The following is a 21839-nucleotide window of genomic DNA, read 5'->3' on the forward strand; positions in this document are numbered from 1 at the left end:
TTCTAGAAATATGGTTATCATGCTAGTTGAGTTATTACTACTTCATCGCTCGGAGAATAGTGTTGATTGATACTATGACCGCGAGACAACGTATACCATGAGGGCTCGTGATGCAAACTATGGAAAATATTCAATAACTTGTAAAATTACTCACAGACTTCACTACAACATTGAATAGTGTCACATATAAAGAAAAAACTAAAAGTAAATGAGGATGTTCATAGTATGCCTCTGCTATGATCGTCCATCGCTGTGCACGTTGACCGCAAGGCAACACACCTCCGAGCGCACAGATCCACATACATCCTACTTTCGCCGAAGAGACTCGGCACAAGTTCGCTCAAGCTTTAATGGCGATACTTGGCTCCATAGGCCGAGGGAATGCTGAAACAAGCATTAGATAACGTAATTTTGTTCAGTTGCAATTTCTCTCCCGAAGTACAACTATTCCCTAACCAATGCACGCCAAGAGTAACAAGTAGTATGTATGTTTCGTTTCATTCTATAAACTATGTATATCCGCATAGGCTGCCGCAACTAGACCACATATACCAACTCTGGATTTTCACGATCAGTCAAGTCTTTGAATTCTGACTTTTCTGATTTTTCATATCCAGGTGCAGCCCGAATCCTTGCTTTTTCGGCGTTCCGTTTACAATATAGATATCTAATCAATAGCAGATCAAGCAGACATGCTCCCCAGCAGCAACAGATGCCAATCTCGGCCGGGATATACCGCGGCGCATCACTTTGCTGGAAAGTCTGAGGTCCTATGTGGTGCGTCAATATGGCGTTACACACAAGAGGCTCTGCTTTTCTGGAATTCTTACCTATGATGTTTCCAACGCAATAGGCAACCATATAGATGGCCCCTACGGTAGTCTTCTTGGTTGCACCCGCTACATTTGTCGAGATAAAAGATAATAACGCGATAAATGCAGTCGGGCTGGCTTGCGTGAGATAGTACGCGGCTAATCGCCCCGGACTGTTACTCAACGGCAACGCGGCCAGAAGAATGGCGCCCAGAAGACCAATGATCATACCAACAAAACTGACATAGATGCGTTGCTGTAAGCGGTCGCTGACAATCCCGTTCAAAATCACAACAATGGTCTGGAAAGCCCCTCCCGGCGTCGCGTAGAGCAAACTCTGCTGTGAAGTATACCCGGAATTGCGGATGATCTGCGAGAAGAACGTTGTGATACCTCCAAAGGGGATATTCACGGCAATGCCGAAGAACGCAAACGCCCAGGTGATGGGGTCTGTCAGCGCCTCTTTGAACTGGTACAATTTGAAATGTCTGTTTCCGATTCCCTGTTGGTTGCCACGGATGCGTTGCACAGCTAACACACGGTCTGCCGGGCTCAGGAATCGACAGTTCCACTGATTGTCTGGAATATAATATAGAAATGCCACGCCAACAGCTATTGTGAATAGACCGAAGCTTAAGAAGAGAATCCGCCATGGCTGGATGGAGGCCCCGTGCTGCTCTACGCCTCGGGATATCCCGTATGCGATCAGGCCCCCGACAACATTTGCAACCCCGTTGCAGCTGAACCAGAAGCCGACGCGCCCGCCTTGCTCGTGCTTCGTGTACCATCGCGAAGTTAAGGTGGTGAATCCTGGAGTAACTACTGCTTCGAAGACCCCAAGAAAAAACCGAACCGTGGCAGCACCGGCAAAGTTGTTTACGGCAGCGAAGCAGGTAAGTGTCACTCCCCACAGGATTATATTGATTGAGGAATATTTTGCCAGTGGGAATCGCTGCATGAGATAACTACTAGGATACTCCACGAATATGTAACCTGATAGCATGAGTAAAAAGCCATGAAGGTCACCGACAGTAAAACTCAGACCTACCAAAGTAGAATATACTCCCCAGCCATTGGTATTCGTTGCCTTTGAGGCTGAGGTCTGTCTGCAGACCCATCACGCTAGCATAGGACAGCGTGGTTTCTATCCACAGTGCGCATCAGCATACTGATACGTCTACCGAGAAACCTAGGGGGAGGAAGAGAAATAAAAAAGCCAGTCTTACTGTCCACGAAGTTGAGACCATAGATCAAACATAGTAACTACAATACAACGATTAAACCTGAGCAACACTCACAAAGCCAAGTTTAGGGGATTGACACACTGGCAACAAGTTCTTATCAATAGTTTTCAGCAACCGGGCATTGGTAGCATCATCTATATCTCGAACGTCAAGGTCCCGCCCGTCATCGAACGCGCGCATTGCCTCATCTTCATTCGTGGAAAGCTTGGGGCAAACAACTACTTGTTCCTCCATGTTGTTGACGACATCGGTCTCGGCAGGCTTCATTCAGACAAACAATTCACTAAGCTCAATTCCACGAGCATGTGCAATACACATCAATCAGAGCAAAATTGGAACTCTATCATATAGACGGAGCGCATGGAGATTTAACTGATCTATTCTCTGACATGGCGGGGTCTTCTTCGGACATTCTTGGGTCATGTCGAAGCCTCGGTGATAGTGACGGATGAGATTTTCCTCGCGAAAAGCCGATCTAATGGCACGGATACTGGCCTAGATTGGGACTAGGCTTGCTTATTTGTGCCCAGAAACACTGTTCTATTTTGTCCCTGGCCATTGGTCTGCCCCCCTGTCGTCATATTTTAGTCCATGCGCCGTTGTGGAGTCGGTTTCGCGGAAAAGGAAAATGGGTCCTGAAGGGTATCTTGGTGAGCCGCTGGGGCCTTGACCCACTGGCAATCTAATTGATGAAAAATTCGGCATCATCGCTAAACCCTGGGCCAATAGACATTTTACTGTAGTGATCATCATACTTTTCGTGTAGGATTCCTTAGTTCCGCAGATAATTGCAACGGTGAAGTTAATCTCGAGTAATGGAAACCTTTGAAAAAAGTAGGTAAGACGTAAAAGCTTGTGAAGAAAGTCTATTATTGCATAAAAATAACCGACGAAAAGCGCCAGCAAGCCGAAATCAATACCGTTTGATCGTGAAGTAGTATTTGTTGGGTAGTAGCCGGGGCCCCAGTTAATATCCAAGCTTTTCTTTCCCTTCCTGGTAGCGCACGAAATCCACAAACTGTCGAACTAGACTCAAGGCTTGGACATTGGACAGGCGCGGGTCGCATAAACTGCGGTAGTTACTGCCCAGAGCGCTCCTTTGGTCCATATTATCATCGTCTTGGCACTCGGTTACGAATTCTCCCGTTTGTTCGAGGTGTAACCCGCCGAGAATAGAGTTGCTCTCTCTATGTGTTTGGTATGTCTGGGTGGCTTCTAGTAGCATGCGTCCTACATGCCGTGTCTTAAGACCAGCCTTCGTAGTCTGTGTATTCCCATGACAAGGGTCACACATCCAGACGGGCGTGTGCCCGGCCTCCTGAACGGCTTTGATGAGAGGGGGAAGAAGAGTGGCGACCTTCTCTGCTCCGAGGCGCGTGATAATCGTTACTCGGCCAACATTCTCTGACAGGTGTGGCTCAGGGCAGATGGTATTGAGAAGCGCGACCAGTGTTGAACCCTCAGTACTTGGCCCGATCTTTACCCCAATGGGATTCCGCAGGCCACGGATGTACTCGACATGAGCCCCGTCCAACTGCCGCGTGCGTTCACCGATCCAAATAAAACTGGCCGAGGTGTTGTAACGGTCGCGGGTCATAGCACTCTCATAAGGAAGGTGAAGCGCTTCATGGGATGTAAAGATAGTCCCAGTGGGTGTCGGTAATGCTGCAACATCTGTCTCTTCTGGAGTCAAGGGGAAGGAGTTCTGCGCAGGGACGAAGTTTCGACCCATGCTAGAGGGTGTAGATTGAATATCTTTGGTCATTTGCAAGGTCGTCCTCGAGTAAGAGTCTCCCAGCAGCAGACGATATGGGTCAGGGCGTCTCTCCCCGAGATTGGAGCCGTTAATATTGTGCCCACGGAAAGCGTGCGTTCTTGTACCGTCTTCCAAGGTCTCCCATGGAGACGACCGGGGTTTTGCGTACTGGCCAGCAATTCGTCCCACTGTTATAACGGGCAGACTAAGACCTTGTACAAGAAGATGAGACTGCTCCTGCAGAAGTTTGATCTTCTGGTGGATAACATGCAGGCGTACGTCGTCGAAGCTCTCTGCACAGTCGCCTCCTTGGATGATAAACGCCTCGCCTCGTGCTGCGGCTGCAAAGCTGTTACGGGCAATCTCGATTTTCATCGGGCTGACAAGCGCCGGCAGAGTGGATAGGGTGTTCAGGACCGATTCCAAAGCTTTCGGGTCATCATACTCTACAGCCTGGGCGATCACGGGCTTTGTAGACCAGGACTGGGGTGTCCATGTGTCATGTGGAGAATGTATCATAGTAGCAAGATGGATAAAGATGTTGTTTTGGATTGTAGAGGTCGAGGACCACGATTGCTCTTTGAGACTTACTGGAGAAAACATATGAACGTGGGACGTGGCTGTTGTCTTATTGATAATATTTGTAGCTCTATATGTATACCAGCCGTCTTTCGGACGCCTATTATCCCAACGGCGTTCAGTGGCGTGTCATCAACCGCCGGAAAGCTTGATAGTGCTTATTGTGCGGTGGGTGAGTGCAGACAGCACCGAAAGTCCAGATAAAATTACAATAACCTAGAGGCATAGAGAATATAGTCATTCACAGGAATATTCCATAATAGAACAAGTAGTTTCACCGTATATCCAGATTTTTTGCATCCATGTCCAGTTCTCGAAACTCAAACACGCCATTGCCGGGCCTAATCGGGGTAATTTCCTGTCCAATATCCCCGAGATGAGCAACAGCTGAACTCATTACTTGAAGTCAACAATTTGCATGGCCAGAGCACTACATCTTGGATGCCATCTTTGGTTAGCGCGATACAATCCTTCCACCATCTATTTTGGCCTACACATCCGACAACTTGTCATAATGGAAAACGCGTCATATAGCGTGCATCCTTCGAATCCTTCAATACGGGGACCCGACCCAATTCGTTTGCTTGTTTTATAGTTCCTGCACCGGGCGTTGCTGTCCCACTAAATATGCACGTCTCCCGCTTTGCTCCGGGACCGAGTTGATGCAATCCCATGGCTCAGGACATGATTCGGCTCCACCGGGCTATGCAAGATGCATCAAGATGCAATATTGCACCCTAAGCCCGACCCCTGAAAGTCGCGTGGATAATTAGGTTTGCATAGCGTTCACTACACCTTACGGGGCAACTAAGCAACTCAATCAGAGATCTACGTATTGTGAGCGTGGATAATATGTGCCGCATAATTTTCCGGGAGATTGCAATGTGTGCTCAATACGAGCTGCTACGTGGGTGACACCTTTTATAGAATATACTAACCTCGTTCAAGGACTCAGTTCCGCAAAGAAGCCTTCGTACTGTAAGAGGCAGTACTTCAAGGGCACTCGCAGTAAATCCTTCCCAACGGCCAATCTATCGCGCAGCCAAGACACCAAATAGCCCCGTAGATGCGATGTCATTGCGCTAACTTCGCTAACCTTTCAGCCGAGGGTCCGTTTATGGTCTTGAGGATTTTTTGATTGCCAGCAAGATAATCACCTGAGGCTTGATTTGTGCTTGATGCCATGTGGCGCATTTCGACGCCATCCCAAGCCAACCGCATTGCTTGATATGCACCTGATCAACAGTGTAGATGATTTACGTCGTATATCCACGATCGGATTCCATGGATCTTGGTGCTGCACTACTTGCATGTATCCCGAGAATATATCTCCGAGGCATATAGCAAATTTGACGACCCTCGAGCCCCATCGGTGCTTGACAATGTGCCGGACCTGTGGGTTTCATCCCCACACAACCTAGATCTTGTTTGAGCTGACGTGACACATATTCTCTCCCGATAGAAAGTACATTCTTTCAATTGGCCCTGTTTCCTTGAGCAGTGCTGATCTTTCTAGATACGGCCAAGTAGAGACCGGGCTAATTTGGTCTCGAAACCAACTCCGAGGACCAATCTAGCGGTTCTGATGCGCTCACGAAGAAACCCACAACGTCGACCGCAAAGACATTATCCGTCTGTTGATGTGTGAAAATGGAAGTAACACTATATGCTAAGCACTTCCGAATTCCCAACTATCTTGGCTAACATTCCTTCTTTGATTGGGGATCTTGCTTCGCCGTAGTCCGTCTCCATGTATAACTATGCATAAATATGCGCATCCGTTGTCGGTTCTATGCGGGGACATCGTGAGTCCTACCAAGACTCTCGCGTATACTAACCGAAGCCGGCTGGTGAGTTGTTCTGAGCCGGTCTTGATAACGCGAGGGAGGGGCAAACACGTGCACTGGATGTGAGTATTTCCTTATCGACGATCTGCCAGTAATTGGAGTAAGACGTCAAGACATTCTAGACGTCGAGTTCATTTCGTCAGTCCCACCTTGTGCGGGTTGGTCCGCCAGGTCCTTATCCACTACTGGCTCTTGAGCCTCGTTCTCCGTGTATCTTCTGTGCCGGATTGGCTCGTGCTGTGGCGCATCAAACACAAGTGGACGTACCAGGGATCGGTTGTTTAATCTGGTTTTTTGGCATGACACCAACTGACGGCGCTCGGTATAGACAGCAATGCCTATTTCTGGAAAGCCATGTCGATCCTCATTGGCCATGTCGGGCCAGACATGTAGGGTGGGATAACGATAGATGGAGTTGGACGGCAACGCCGCTTATCCAGTGCTTGGCACCAATTTAGCCCACCAGATCGCTCCGAGTTTCTCATCTGCAGAAAAATGGGCCTCTCTAGACGGAGCTATTCTGGGCTGGGAGTTATGCAGCGATTAGCTCAGTCAATATTCTCATTTTCATTACGCTCTGAGGGGTCTTCCTCGCATGTTCCCACCACGCTGTCCAAAATAGCTAGTTTCTGGACTCTGAGACTGGTTGGCATCGACAGTTGTGAAATTGCACGACCAAGAATAAAATACAATTACAAGAAAAGGGGGCAAAAGCAGATGGCTCGAGAGAGACATTCTAAAATTTAACTCGACCATAGACACAGTGGTTGGATCCGGCTAATGCGGCCTTGACGCTAACGTTGACGGTTTTGATCTCACACGTCCATTTCCTGCAACCATGGCTAACTGATCCTTGATTGCTGTCGCACTCGAGGGTCAGGCTACAGCCCATCATCCCTGTACACCAGGGCGAGTGACGAGGCTCTGACACGCTTTGTATCGCTTGGCTATGGTTGCCTGAGGTTTTTTGGCCGGGTGACACATAAGTACTGCGTCCTGGGAGGAGAAACAGCCTGTCTCAACTGGTATTAGGCGGCCTAAATGGTATTCTCCGAGGAGTGGATCGCATTTGGTTGCTGGATCCACTCGCAGGAGTGTCCCACTGGATTTACTCCAGTATCTGCTACTTTAGGTCTTAGGGTTTCATCTGCTGCGGCTGGATCCACGGACGGATCATTCCGCATGTCGCTCTGGCCGTGTACATCCACGAATGATCATTCCCCGATGTGCTCCCGCACTGATCCCGTTCCTAAAATGTATCGGCGGGACAAACGATGCCTGGGACGTCGAAACCGTACCACGGCGAGTGCCGTATACCACGGGGCGTCCCGTTTGGGTTGGTTCGGATTCCCGGCCCCAACCCGAGGTAACAGTTTAATTACCATGGGTCGAGGGCAGAAGACACCAGACCGACAGAAAAGTCCAGGACATACGAAGAGAATACGACGGAGTAGACAGCAGTGATAGGAAGATAACATCCCCACCAGGATCAACCCAACCGGGGGTACACTAGAACCTTCAACCAGGAGCTGCCTCCTTGTCAACGTCCGGGGGGAGAAAAGATAACGCCTGCCGAGCTGCTAAATTATCGTTTTTTAGCTCCGGCGCTAATGGCCGTGCAATTCGACAGGCGAGCGAGAAGATTAACCAGCGAATAGCGGTCGTCTCATTCTTCCAGCCCCTGGTTGGTCTTAGTTAGTCCTGGTCTTCTCCTACTTTTGTCTAGACTGATACGACTCTGGTTCAGCACGTGCAGGGATGTTGCAGTGGGTTTGTAACCTCGCTTACCCTTGCTGCCAAATTGATGGACAGTGCATTAGGGTGCCAACTGACAACAAAATGGCAAAAGAATGGAAGAGAACTGACGTTCCACGACTTTCAGCGCTACAAGTTGCTTGTCCTTCTCGACAAGGGGTATATTTAAAGTCTTCGTTAATCGAGATCTCCCATCCTGCAACAGGATTCAAGCCAAGCGAGTAGATTGTCCGTTAGCGAGCATCAGCCGGCATATCATCAAACGCCTCCGAAAGTCAAGAGGGGCACCTGAAAGTCTAAGTCGGAAAAAAAAAAAAAACCATACTAAATGACGGATTAAATTTCGTAAGACGAAAACGAGGAAATTAGCCTGATAGATCGTCTTCCTGCGTGCAGAATAATATTAATCATAATTTAGCTTATGGTCAGCCCGAAAGAAGGATTGGAATCCCAAACCACACTTGGAGTCAAACAGGCCATTAGGGCCATGACTAGATTCAACTGCTCCCCATGGTAAGATTCCGAGCTATCTTCTCTGCCCATACTTATCCCCGCGCTCCCTCGTGTTTTTTTCGGATAGACTTCCATTGTTCTTTGTTTCCCTGCCCTATATATCCTTGTACCGAGGATTCGACCTGTTTATCTGCCTATTTTAACAGTTCATACCACTCTGGAACTGCTTGGCATCCATTCTCATATTGCCATCCCCCCGCTGTCCAGACTAGTTGCGCTTTCGCGCACATGTACTGTTGCTGGCTACACAGGGACCCTAAATGGTGGCTTTGGAAGAGGAATCAATGAATTTTGAGGTTGCAGTGCATTCGGTGGAGGACACAATGTCAGCCATCTCGAGTCCAGAAGGCCCAACTATGTCTCAGACGACGGACAATGGCGCGGCACCGCAGTCTGGCGATTTTCGGTGCGGTATTTGCAACAAGACTTACAGTCGACGTACGCAGCCCTTCTAGAGCATAAAATATGTACCAAGATGCAGAAACTTTGCGTTGTCTGTATTTCGAAGGACCATAACTAACGGCACACAGGCGACCTCCGCGACCGACACCGGCGACGGTGTATCAAGACCGCCGGCCAAGAACGTCTGTCGAAACGCAAATCCTGCGAAACATGCGCGCAAAAGAAGCTACGTTGCTCTATGACTCGACCCGCGTGCGCTCGTTGCGTCCAGATGGGCACTGCATGCCACTATCCCCCGACATCCTTGCCCCCTCGGATCGCTGATCCTCAAGATACTCCTCCTACATCATCCGCCTCGGTCGCTTCATCTAGATCGGGTCAATCGACACATTCGTCCAACGCCATGGGCCGCAATATGGTTACGGACACTTCCTCAGCCATGGCGTTGGACGACGTACCCCATTCGGGCACAAATGGCACTCATCCGCTGCCCGCGCCCGGCCATCCATGCAATCCTACACCCAACCACTTCGACCCGATGTCTGCAACAGGGTGGAATCCTTTCGGGACCACGAATATGGACTCCATGGTGCGGGCGTTGGACGGATCTTTGTTTAGTCCCAGTGGTTCCCTGTCTTGGGGCGACGACTTCACGCCGCTGACTGATCCCATGTCTGTCGGAAATACCTTCGCTGGCGCCATGGACGAGTCAACCAACCCAGGATCATCATACTTCTTGCCCCTTCATGAAATCTCCAAGCCAGTGGGATCGTTAGAGGCTCCCCAACAAGGTGCATTGGCAGCAAATTCCTACAACCCCAACTCTCCTTATAATGTTCCATCGCTATCATCCTCTTCTTCAGACAGCCATTATCGGGATGGTTCCAGTCGCGGCGAGGAGAACGATGCTACACAGGGACTGCTTCGCGGTGACCATTCCCCGAGATTGACACTTGGCTACCACTTTATCCCAAAGGTCGGTCCATTTGCTATGCGAGATTACGATGAAGCCTACCGAGACCTGTTCTCCGTGTTCCGCGAATATCCCGGTATGATTCTAGAGCGGGAGTTCTGGTCGCCCTTTGTGCACCATCGTCTGTACCGTTGCTCGATGGGTGGTATGGCCGAGCCCATGGGAATCGCCTTGGCCTGTGTATCGGCACATGCCAGTTCTGTCGAGTCAAGCTATGGATTTGTAGATCGCATGATTAACGAAGAACGCGACAAGCTCGTTCGCAACTTCCACAAACATGTCGACACCCCTGAAACATGCCTTGCCGCCGTCCATGCTGTCTGCCTGTACCAGATTCTGGGCTTCTTTGGAGATAACTTCCTGCCCGCTGCCATTGTCCGCCCTCAAATCCCTAAGGAGATCAACGACAAACGTCGCGAGGAAAATGAGCGAGCGGCTGAGTTACACAGTTCCTTTTTGCTCAAGGTAAATTCTCTCTATATGTTCCCCCCGTCCCTACCTCGGGACACTATGCTAACCAATCTCAGATGGCACGTCGACTATACAAGATGCATCAAGAAAAGCTCTTGACTCATCACAACGACGAGAATGACTGGAACCGGTGGAAATATGCTGAGTCTCTCCGTCGGAACTTCTTCTTCGTTAATATGATAAACATCCTCGGGGCAAGAGCGCGTTTACTCAACGAACAATACTTTGAGCCTCTCGGCGATGATATCGTCCTCCAGCTGCCTCTTCCGGCTCCGGAGCATATGTGGCGCTGTTGCGACGAAGAGGAGTGGGCGATGGCTCGTGAGCACGCGTTGCAGCGGCCGGGCAACAGCCCTCCCGCGCCTCGAACATTGCGCGAGTTGTTAGAGCAAGACAAGGCAGGGGCCTTGGACACTTCTACGTTGTTGCCCATTACTCGACTGATTTTCGCATGTGCCAAGGTTGCCCCGAAGGGCGACTTGCTTGGTGATTTATGATTTACGGCCACAATCTATTAGCTTTCTCCTATTCTCTCGAATTTTGCATCATGGATATACACGAATTCATCTATACACAGATCGATGGTTTGGGCGGGTTGTTGATAGGCGATTTCCATATTCAGAGTATATACGTCTGTTATCCCATTAGCTAGACTCCAACAAAACATACTATGGCCTTTCCTCTCCTTGACTAGTTGTTTGCCCATCCATAAAACTGCCGCGATGGGTCTTCCCGGACTCATATGCTCACCACGTGCACCGGAGTGAAGTGGTATAGCTTATCTTCTGTACAGCGTCTATTGGCCACGGACATTGTTGGTCGGAGGAACGAGCCTAAGTTTCTGAGGGGAATGGTCGAAGTAAGGACGGGTGGAATCTTGGTCGCATCTCTTGTGATTTTCCCAAGGCCTAGCCTTCCTATACTTAAAACATTGGACCTGGCCATCTTGTCTTTTTACATTTGTCAAAAAGCCTACATACTCATTTCATTTACACTTGCCTTTGTGAAAAGAATGTTATGGACATTTCGGACACACGACTTCTTTGTGTGCTATGTACTAGTGGTAGCGACGGTTGCAATCTGCGGCTGGCATCCTGGGATCTGCATCCTAGGGCTCTGACCGTCACTCTTGTCTTGCCTTAGCCACACTTCCCGTTGTTGACGCTTATGCATGAAGTAATTATTACATACTAGTTGACAAAGATGCTGACGGGATCGTAAGGAGACTGAGATTTGGCGCATACACATATGGTGGATTCTGACGGAAAGCTCGAGAGATAAACAATGGATGTGATATCGGTGAACTGCTTGTTGCCTACCAGAGTCTTTTCAAGGCGTTATTTAAACGCATTGTAATCTGCAGGATGCTAGTTCATACATGGATATATCTATCGGATATGGAATATGTTTCCAACATTCTATGCTGTACTTGTCAACTTCTACTAGATCAAGCCGGGCCCCACGGTGTATATTAAGTGCATTATGTCCTACCTATAGAACCTTCCAACAATGTTCGAATGGAATAATATGACAGGCAACTGTGTCTCCAGGAAAACGCTCCATGGCTGGACTGCCACATGTTTTACAGGGATAAGACTAGCATGCCAATCTCAAACTAATCCACACGTGGGAAATAACGATTGGCAAGAGTCTTGTTTTTGGCCCCCTCGCAGACCCACGAACCGTTGATGTACGCAGGACATAAACTCCGACGTTAGCAAGACCCGGCTTCTGCAACCCAGCGCAACGGAGACGGATGTCCTGCATGGATGCCCCCAACGCCGAAACCCTGTCTCCACGAGGCCGAACTAGCCCCAAACTAGCCCCCTCGTTCTCGCATAAGACGACCACATGGTAGAATGCTACATCGTATCTACGTGAGCTACCTACTAGTGCATGTTTCAGCTATTCTGGACTACACCTATACGAGACATATGCGTGAATCCTGTCTGTGCACTGTTCGCTTCTCCACCGGCTATCCCTGCTATGGTTGATGAGTTGTCCTTGCGTGCTCAGCGACGATCTTCGCTACCAAGCTACACATCGTTCGGACTTATGTAGGATGTGTCTAATGCTTGGTCTGCCAAAGTCAATTCGAGTTTCCGGCTCGTTTAATTATATCGTATCTCGGCCTGGGTTTGGGTATCTGTGCGTAGGTTTATAAGGATGCGATGAAGATATCCTAAATATGCCAATAGATGGAATTCATCTTCACGGTCGGCCGAAAGTAAGCGCTTGTATGTACGTAACCAGATCTTCAGTAGCGTTATCGTCCCTGTTGCCACTTAGCCCTACGACTGTGATTAGCAGAACAAGTTGATATAGCCCCGGTATATCTAATTGCAACGGCGATAACGATTAGACGCGGCAGCAGTCGCACAAAGCACGACGGACACGTGGAAGCGCGTTTAAGGAACAAATTACGATCGGAGCAGCGAGCCACGAGGCAGCCATGTGTCCCAGATACGCCCTGGAGATCAATCATTGAGGCGGTGCAAGGACACCTAACCCCGGACATGACCGGGTGGAACACGTTTTTACACTTCGCACGACAGTAATCTCCGACACGATCTGGAGATCTAGGCCTAAGAAACGGCACCTCGTGGATCCTCATCACGCATGGGGGCCAATCAGCTCAGCTTATGCTCGGACTTTCCTGGATCGGTCTACACTTGCCGCGTGCGTTAGGCGGCTACAGGCTTTGGAATGCACTGTACCTGTCGTTGAGAGGCTTAGTTGCATGGTGAGATGGGAGAACGGGGACGGTGGTCGATGGCCACGGCTGGAGTTGGATGGTAGATAGCGAGGTGTTCAATGGGATTATCGAGGGTATATAACTTCGGGAGATTCAAGAGTTTAAAGTCATCAACAGCAGCTTCAGCTTTGGCAATCATCACTAGAAAGCGATTTGGATTAGACTGTTGTATGAACTGAGCGTTTGTTGAAGCAAGTCTTATTTGTATCTCTTTATATCCTTCAAAATGATTTTTGACTCCAAGTTGCCTCTTCCCCCAGTCCCTTCGTGCGACGCCTTCAACTATATATTCCATCATGGTCGGAGAGATTATTCCACCGACCGCGTGCTGTATCGCATCGATGGCTCCGATGAGACCTTGACGTTTGGAGAGCTCGAGCAGAAGAGCAGGCAGTTCGCCGATGCTATTCGCCAATACTATGATATCGAGCCGAATGATGTCGTCGCTATCCTTGCCAAGGACAAGGTATGTTTACACCGAGCTCCTGGTGCGATGATGATATACTCATAGTTATACTCAGATCCAATACCCCATTGCCTACTACGGCATTCTCGCAGCTGGTGCTGTGGTCGCTCCAATCCCCGTACAGAAGGAGATGTCGGAAACCGACGTCGCCGCCCGTCTCGAACAATCCAAAGCCAAAGTGGTCATCACAGATTCAGATCTGCTCCGCCTTACCGAAGTTGCATCCATGCTGGCTGGTTGTGTCTCGGTGATGACCCTGGATGCCAACGACCAGAGCTGGCCTTGCGTTGACTCGCTCCTACCACTGGGCAATCCCGATGCCCACATCTTTGAATTGAAGACTCCAGAAGAAGTCGACCAGCATGATGCCTTCATCAACCGAACCAGCGGCTCCACAGGTACGATGAAGTCCGTCCTCACCAGCCACGCCCACTACATCGCCACTATGGAGGCCACGGTGGGGACTATTCCCGCCGATACAGACCCAGATCGGGATGTGTGGGTCTCTCCTCTCTCGCTGGGTTTCTTCATCAACGCAAAGCTTCACATGGGCCTGAACATTCTCCTTGGTATCCCAGTCGTGCTCATGAAGCACACTCTCGACGAAACCACGGTCGACGTTGTCGCCCGTCACCGCATCACTTTCCTCTTCATCACACCCCCCATTGCTGCCCGTCTTGCCCGTGCCGTTCTGCGTCACATCGACGTCTCGAGCGTCAAATGGCTCTTGACTGCCGGTGCACCCATGCACGAAAACCTGCGTCGCACCATCTCGCGCCAATTTGGCGGCGTGCACCTCACCCTCGAGTGGGCCACTTCCGAGACCATGCTCCTGGCCATGCAAGTAGACGAGTGCTCCAAGCAGCCTGGTTCCAGCGGCACACTGGTCAACGGCATCCAAGCGAAGGTGATCAACGTCGAGACGGGGCGCGAATGCAGCTACGGCGAAGAGGGCGAGATCCTGGTGCGCAACGCCATCGCCCGGTTCAAGGGGTACAAGGACAACGAAGTGGCGAACCGTGATTTCGACTCCGAAGGCTGGTTCCATACCGGTGACTTCGGATATCTGGACCAGAACTGCAATGTCTACATCGTGGATCGCATCAAGGAGCTCTTGAAAGTGGGTGAGGGCTACGGATCTCACGTGTCTGCCGCCGAGATCGAAGCCATCCTCTTTGAACACCCCGCTGTGTCTAGCGTGGTGGTCGTTGGAGTCCGCAACACCGAGACCCAAGTCGACGAGCCCACGGCCTTTGTCATCCCCAAGCCGGAGTACCGCAGCAGGACTGCCCAGGTCACCCGCGACGTCGAACGATATGCCCGGGCTAAACTCACCGGTCTCCGTCGCTTGACGGGTGGCGTCCACTGTCTCGCGAGCTACCCTACAACTGGCTTCAAGATCAACCGGAGAGCTCTGAAGTCGATGGCTCCGCCTAGGATCCCGAAGATGCCAACTGTTCCTTCGTGTTTGCGGCCTACTATGTCTGCCATCTCGGCGATGCGAATGGTTTGATTGGTGACGCTGAAAATTCTTTTTCTTTTCTTTTGTTTCTCTTCTCGTTCGGCGATGGCGTTGGATGGCATATAGACTAGATTTCTTTTTCTCTTCTCACGTTGCGTTTTTACCTAGACATGTCGCTTATGATACCTGTACAAGAAAGACATGAATTATGAATAGATCATTCCATTTACCAATTTGCCTTTCCAGACTATTTCTCTAAATAAGCCTTGGCCAATCTCTTCTCATATATCTAGGATGTTAGCTGAGACCGAATCAGGTCAGCTTAGATCATGTACTATCGAGAATCGGCACGGTAAGCAAAATATGGCAAACCTTTAGCTAGCACAGTGCCACCTAGAATAGGAAAGACCCGCCTGAGCTGAGGTCTCCAATGCTCTTTCCATAGACGCCTCAGGAGAGTGAGTGTACTCAGCCTATCGAAACAAGACACATCAGTGGAGGTCAGCAATCTTACCCCACTCTTGCCAGCACCACAGACATCAACCTTGCGAGGGCTTGTCTATGGATTCTCCCCACCACCTAGTATAGATTCGAACACAACACTTTGTATCACTTACTCTCGGTTGAAAGGAAAGTGCAGCCCAAGAGATATCGTGATTAGTATTCTTCAACTTCACATCCTCTACGATCATGGCTGCGTTTACGTATTCCAAGCTTCCTCCAGGGTCTGATATGACCCGCATGCTTCGCCTCTTTCCTCATGAAGACAGCAACGCTCAGATTAGAGGCGAGCTCATCGATTACAATTTGTCAGATACCGACGGTAGAAAGCACCTTTACGAGGCACTTTCTTATGTATGGTATGAGGGCGAGGGGAGCAATCACAGGGAACCTTGGTCAATGATCTTGAATGACTGTATATTCCCTGTTACGAGAAATCTCTATGCAGCGCTCCTACACCTGAGAAATCACCAGTTTGAGCGAATGCTTTGGGTTGATGCCATTTGTATTAACCAGAGTGATACCGATGAAAAAGAAAAACAAATCCCATTTATGCGGACAATCTATGCACAAGCCAGTTGTGTCATTGTCTGGCTTGGAGAGGCTAGGGACTATAGCGACGAAGCATTTGAAAAGATTCGTTTTCTAGAAGAAGACAGTCTAAAGCATCCATCCGTCTCGGATGGAGGCATGACTGATGTCTCTAGACTCTTTACTGGCCGAAGTCCGGTGGTAGAAGACTATGCATGTTCAATGCTGCTACAGCGGAACTGGTTTTGCCGTATATGGGTATGAAAGCCTTCTACACTCTCGACACGTATTATTAACAAGTAAAGACAGGTATTGCAGGAGGTTGGTGTCGCACGGCACATCTCTGTCATGTGTGGCCATGCTGAGATGAATGGCTATACATTCTGTGAAGGTTCTAGCAGAGTAGAACTTTCTTCCAGTATACTGAATCATGTCCACCCAGTCATCCTTATAATGAGAGACGCAATATGTCGGCCAAAGTATCGGCCTGCTTGGCGTGGAGCCCTCTCTATAGGTGAGCTGATTGGAATGTACCGAAACCACAATGCCACCGTGCAGCATGACAAAGTGTATGCATTGCTGGGCTTATGTGCTGATGACCCGAAAGTACCTGCTTTGAAACCCAACTATTCCCTCCCTTGGGATGATCTCCTAAAACAGGTAACTACATACGTTCTGGGAGGGGATAGCTCTGTGCAAACCTGGCCTGATAGGGATATAGCAGTTATAAAAGGCAAAGGGCGGATATTGGGTTATATTAATCGTGTTGAAGTGAGAGCTCGTGGAGATAATCGAGCGAATTTCATGATCGAGTTCCATCATGCTGCTAGCTCAGTGAACGTTCCCCCCTATTGGATAAGAGACTGGGTACTCAGAGATCCTGGAAAGCTGATCCAGGAGGGAGATATTATCTTCCTTCGACCAAGGTCTCCAAGCCCGAGTATTATCAGACTACACAAAGACCATTTCGAAGTAGTCATGACGGCAGTAACACCACAGAACATAGACAAAGCCAGTTTCGACTTGCTGCTTCAAGAATGGCGTTCTATGGGTGGTTCCCTCGACGATATTCTTCTTACGTGGAGAATACCTCGGGGTGGTACAGATGATTATATTGGGTTGCAAAGGCCAATAGAACTAATAAATGTAGCACCAGAGTTTCAGGAATGTCCTTACCAGGCGAAGATAAGGCTACACAACATGGCTTCCGCTGTGAAAAAGGTTGCCCACATAATCTTACAGAGAGATTTGGACATGGCATTTTCAGGGCCAATATTTGAACACATGCTTGTTCAGTGCGCAGGAAACTTTCCATTCTGTGAAGATGTGGTCAAGGCAGCAGCAGGAACTGGGGGATATACAAGTTTAAGATCGCTTATTAAACACGGGGGAGAGAATCTACCAATTACTGAGGAGGTGGTTAAGGTAGCAGTAGAAACCCAGGCATTTAGATGTTTGGAATTGCTTCTCAACTACCGAGGAGACAGTCTACCAGTTACTGAGGAGATGGTCAGAACAGCAGCAGCAAGAAAGACGCCGTCTAGTGGTAAAGTTATGGATGTACTCATCCAATACCGAGGCGACAGGCTACCTATTACTGAAGATGTGCTCAAGGCAGCAGCAGCAAATACACTGGGTGGATATAGGATTATGGAAATATTGTTCCAGCACCGAGGAGAGAGTCTACCCATCACTGAGGCGGTGGTGCAGGCAGCAGCTACGTACGGAGATCCTCTAACCCTGCAACTTCTCTTAAAGTATCGACAAAAACAGCCTACCAATATCCGACGATTTCATCAAGGCAGTCGCTGAGCATTGTACACCTGGAAATCTGCGGCTTCTCATACAATATCAAAAAAGAGCATATCAATGGATGAAGAAGGGAAAGAATAGCACCAAGAAACACAGACTCAGTTTGTAGGGTAACATAGATATAGCCAACAACAGAATTTTGCCTCCGGCCTCTCGATTACTGTTGGCTGATTGATTCTTCTCCGTTAGTATCTTCATCAAAGCTGTCCTACTCTTAGTGAATACCAAAAGGGCCAAACCGCTCTAGACTATGGATTAGGCATGCCAAGGTTTCTATAATGAGTTGCTTTTATCCAGGGTTTACTGTATTTCATTATTCAGGAAATATTCCAAAATTCAGACGCAAAGATGATATGCCATTATGTTTCCTCATCTCCTCTTCAACCATACGTCTCAACTCCGCTCGTTCTGTTCTCTTCAGCTTTTCACCCCCCGAAATCTATTCCTTTCCACGGAGTACTTTGAGGTATACAAAACAATCATAGAAAACTCTCCACCGCCAAAGCCCACCCAGGTTTAGGGTCACAAGTACATGTCCCACCTTTTGGTTTACCCGATGCTATAGGTGGGAAGCTTACGCGACTTCATGGTGAGAGATTCAGTGAGGTATAGACGATTCGAGTGGTACATTCTAACTTGTGTCCTTTAGTTTATGGCGTACAGAGTATTAAGGGAGGAAAGTGGATGTAATGTTGTTGATTTTGGGGATGGTTTTGAGTATGCTTTGGTTCGGAGAGGTGTGTAGTAAGGATGGTTACGCGCGGATGGATGGCGTGTTAATATGTGTTTGCTTTATTCTATAATGCGGGTATGGACTATGAGTGATTTGGTATCAATGTGGGCGCGGAATATAGACATGGAAGGGAAGTAAAGCACGCCACTAAGGGTAAAAGGACAAGTGGAAAGAAAAGAGAGAAGAGAGAGGACCAGAAGAGGACAAAAGAAGGAGTAAGGGAATTTATACAAAGCACTAAACTTCGTGCAACCTAAAACACACCCTTAAGTCCGCCCCTCTTGAACCCTCCCCAGATGACAAATTTCGCTTCGGAGACCTCTCCGACATCATCTGTTTGTCCTAGTTGCTCGTCGTTCGGCAGCAGGATCACGTTCCGAGGGTACAACTTCCCCAACAGAGCCAGGGCAATCGTCGGATCGTCGACCGGTATGACATGGAATCCGACCTGCTCGGCTGTGCTCAGTCCCCATCCGGGCTGGATGAGAATCTCGGATGCCGAGTGCAGGAAAACGGTATGGTTTGTCGTACTGTCGCGTGTTTCTTCGAGTGCCTCGTATGAGTGTCGTAGTCCGCGGGCGATCTGCCCAACGTCTACCCTTGCTGTGTCGCCGTTCTTGAACTCCAAACGCAACTCGAGACCACGGACGGCCGACGTCGAGGACCCTGCTTGAAGCCTTATGCCGGCTGTTTGGAGCTCCTCCTTCTGACTCGGGAGGTCGATGGGGTAGCGGGTTAAGATCGTCGGCGGGCCTGCAGGCATGTCTTCGCGTGGTGCTTCATAATAATCGGGGAAATGATAGTCAAAGAGAACCTCCATCGCTGAGGAATCCATCTTAGAGGGCACATATCGCAACAGATGGTATGGGACCACCCCACCTGCCAGTATGGCAGGGAGGATCAGACCATGCGTATACTGGAACCCGTACCCACCTGTCATTGTGACGGGGAGGTCCGGGGCGAGCACTGCCCGGGCCAAGGTCACCACAGAGGCCTGCGTGATGTGTCCGGAGAACACGGTGGTGAGGAACCTTTCCCGTGGTGCTTCGAGGTGGCGAATTCCGCGTGCCCGGCCGTCGACTGGGATCGGGACGGCGTAAAAGTTCTGGAAGGGGAGTAGCGCATCGCGCAGAACTACCATCTGGCGCATGTATTCACTGAGCAGTTGCATATGATGGGGCCGGGTGCAACGGGTATACATCAACGCTAGACTGGACTGGAGGAGGATATGGCCATCGCCGGGACCGCGCAGGTATAGGTCCGGGTCGTATGGTTCGTTGGTGTATTCGCGTGCCCACTGGACCAGTACCTGGCCTATTCGGCGGGCTTGGTCTCTAATCTCGCGGCGGCTGATGTCTGAAAGATCGTACAAGGGCAGTGAGGACTCCCGCATGTCCGTGGATAGATTGGCGGCGACGTTGTCTAGCAGGACCATGCGGGCGGGCTTTGCATGTGGTGGATCAGGGCCCAGATGATGCACGACGGTGTCTAGCAAGGGTGCGAAGCGTCGGACCAGCTCACGCGCCGTGTATACTCCCGCGGGGATTGACCAGCTTGTGGGTGAGCCATGTCGGCGGTCGGGAGGTGTTATAGCTGGTTCTGCTTGACACGCTCCTGGTCGCCCGCAACCGTACATCGAGCCCTCAGAGAGAGAAATATTCGCCATCCTGACGGTCACCAATCAGGGAGGCAGTACCGTCTGAGCAGCAGGAAAGATCTCAACCTGGAGACGTGAGAGCGGCACAGGGCCGCTCTGGTGCGAGCAGGCCATTCTAATATGAGCGCGGAGCGAATTTGCTGGTCTCCGGGCATGGCGAAACTGACATACAAATGAAGTATTCCGAGGTGATTCCATGCCAGGGCCGCCGGAGCAGAGTTGAATATGATCTCCCGGAGAAAGGTGGGTATGACCACGGATCTCCGAAGAGAAGCTTTGATCCAAGATGGCTACTATTTAAAGAGGGAGCATCGCCCACCCGAAGGTCAGCAATAAAATGCACTAGAGCTCCGTAGCGTAAGCCGGGTCACGTTTTTCCACAACCCCTCCCCGTATTATCAGTAAAACATGGCATGCCTTCTGTGTATTTCAACAGAGAGTTCAGCTCCCAATATCATAAGAAAATTAAAACTTAATCATTTTTAAGCCATGAGTTCCCAGACGGCGGTTTTCACCGGGACGGAAGGCAGTTATCTTTTGCCTCACCATGTTACCGAGGCAGATCGCCTCCAACGTCAGCATCGCCATTTTACAGTCGCCTCGAATCATGCCTATTTTGGGTTCCCTCTGCCACCGCCAACAGGGCGCCCATTGCGTGTCCTCGATAGTGGGTGTGCGGACGGTACGTAGCCAGCTTGTAAATCGTGGACTGGGCTGAACAAAGTAGGGGTCTGGTTGCACGACATGGCGAAGCGGTATCCGGAACATTCCTGGGACCTCCACGGCGTGGATATCGCGTCGCATTTGTTCAACGACAGTGTAGATATTGACTTTCGCTACCACGACATACGACAGCCTTTCCCATCGGACTGGCAGTGGGATGGCTCTTTTGATATTATTCACCAGAGATTGCTAGTATGGGCCCTGAAAAAGGAGGAGTGGCCTCAGGTTGTACGAAATTTGCAAGCGTTATTAAAGCCTGGTGGTACTATCCAGTTCGTCGAGTGTCAATGGCTGCGCCCAGAGTACTGGGACACTCACCCACAGCAGCGTCTACTGGGGTTAGTGCAGATATGGGCGACAGAGGGAAACGGTATGGACATCCATCTCGCTGATAAGCTAGAGCCGCTGCTGGAGGGGCTCGGGTTCAAAGATGTGACGACGGTCCGATACCCTCTACCATATGGTGCTAAGGTCGAAGACCCTGCCAACCGCGATAAATCGGCAGAGCTGTGGGTAGAGAGCTTCCGCCATTTGGCGAGGCTGATGGGTGGTATGTTTTCCTTTAGTACCTTGCGCAAATGTACGCTAACTGAAGTAGACGAGGGGATTCCAGGCGTCGCGAAGACTCCAGAAGAATATTTCGCTTTTTTGGACCGGCTGGTGGTGGAGATGAAAGAAAAGGGCTACGTACCGGAGCTGCGCATGGTGTCTGGTCGGAAGGAGTAGCTAGATTGAGAAAATTTGAAAAGAAAAACAAGGAACAAAGAGAACAGTCAAAAGGACCTTTAGTCAATGTACAAATTATCTCCGATTGCATAAATTCACGAGGTGCGCGAAATGCTCAGAC

The 21839-nt window shown here is 49.7% G+C and overlaps 7 protein-coding genes across 7 annotated transcripts; 4 read left to right on the plus strand and 3 right to left on the minus strand.

The window, feature by feature from the left end:
* Nucleotides 1-526: 526 nt before the first annotated feature.
* On the minus strand, nucleotides 527-2502 carry BDV37DRAFT_238637 (allantoate permease family MFS transporter). The gene is made up of 5 exons (XM_032080869.1): nucleotides 2138-2502; nucleotides 2039-2075; nucleotides 1861-1956; nucleotides 831-1805; nucleotides 527-770 (listed from the first exon to the last, which is right to left on the minus strand). The coding sequence occupies exons 1-5, from the start codon at nucleotides 2321-2323 to the stop codon at nucleotides 538-540; spliced, it is 1527 nt and encodes a 508-aa protein (XP_031945755.1). The 5' UTR covers nucleotides 2324-2502; the 3' UTR covers nucleotides 527-537.
* Nucleotides 2503-3023: 521 nt separating this feature from the next.
* Nucleotides 3024-4331, minus strand: BDV37DRAFT_295933 (class II DAHP synthetase family protein; the record flags this gene model as incomplete). The annotated part of the gene is made up of 1 exon (XM_032089997.1): nucleotides 3024-4331. One exon carries the CDS (start codon nucleotides 4329-4331, stop codon nucleotides 3024-3026), a length of 1308 nt encoding a protein of 435 aa, XP_031945756.1.
* A 4343-nt stretch (nucleotides 4332-8674) lies between these two features.
* BDV37DRAFT_172371 (Zn(II)2Cys6 transcription factor) lies at nucleotides 8675-10972 on the plus strand. Its single transcript, XM_032079363.1, has 3 exons — nucleotides 8675-8944; nucleotides 9037-10346; nucleotides 10409-10972. Exons 1-3 carry the CDS (start codon nucleotides 8767-8769, stop codon nucleotides 10847-10849), a joined length of 1929 nt encoding a protein of 642 aa, XP_031945757.1. The 5' UTR covers nucleotides 8675-8766; the 3' UTR covers nucleotides 10850-10972.
* A 2361-nt stretch (nucleotides 10973-13333) lies between these two features.
* Nucleotides 13334-15086, plus strand: BDV37DRAFT_278922 (AMP-binding enzyme domain protein; the record flags this gene model as incomplete). The annotated part of the gene is made up of 2 exons (XM_032086196.1): nucleotides 13334-13573; nucleotides 13629-15086. The coding sequence occupies 2 exons, from the start codon at nucleotides 13334-13336 to the stop codon at nucleotides 15084-15086; spliced, it is 1698 nt and encodes a 565-aa protein (XP_031945758.1).
* Nucleotides 15087-15725: 639 nt separating this feature from the next.
* BDV37DRAFT_278923 (HET domain-containing protein) lies at nucleotides 15726-17879 on the plus strand (the record flags this gene model as incomplete). The annotated part of the gene is made up of 3 exons (XM_032086197.1): nucleotides 15726-16325; nucleotides 16377-17166; nucleotides 17218-17879. The coding sequence occupies 3 exons, from the start codon at nucleotides 15726-15728 to the stop codon at nucleotides 17877-17879; spliced, it is 2052 nt and encodes a 683-aa protein (XP_031945759.1).
* Nucleotides 17880-18466: 587 nt separating this feature from the next.
* Nucleotides 18467-20645, minus strand: BDV37DRAFT_172439 (uncharacterized protein). The gene has a single exon (XM_032079366.1). It carries the CDS (start codon nucleotides 20276-20278, stop codon nucleotides 18866-18868), a length of 1413 nt encoding a protein of 470 aa, XP_031945760.1. The 5' UTR covers nucleotides 20279-20645; the 3' UTR covers nucleotides 18467-18865.
* Nucleotides 20646-20758: 113 nt separating this feature from the next.
* On the plus strand, nucleotides 20759-21718 carry BDV37DRAFT_268458 (class I SAM-dependent methyltransferase; the record flags this gene model as incomplete). Its single annotated transcript, XM_032084188.1, has 2 exons — nucleotides 20759-20951; nucleotides 20997-21718. The coding sequence occupies 2 exons, from the start codon at nucleotides 20759-20761 to the stop codon at nucleotides 21716-21718; spliced, it is 915 nt and encodes a 304-aa protein (XP_031945761.1).
* Between the last annotated feature and the right edge of the window lie 121 nt (nucleotides 21719-21839).

This window comes from Aspergillus pseudonomiae (genome assembly GCF_009193645.1).
Source record: "Aspergillus pseudonomiae strain CBS 119388 unplaced genomic scaffold BDV37scaffold_6, whole genome shotgun sequence".
NCBI classification, from domain to species: domain Eukaryota; kingdom Fungi; phylum Ascomycota; class Eurotiomycetes; order Eurotiales; family Aspergillaceae; genus Aspergillus; species Aspergillus pseudonomiae.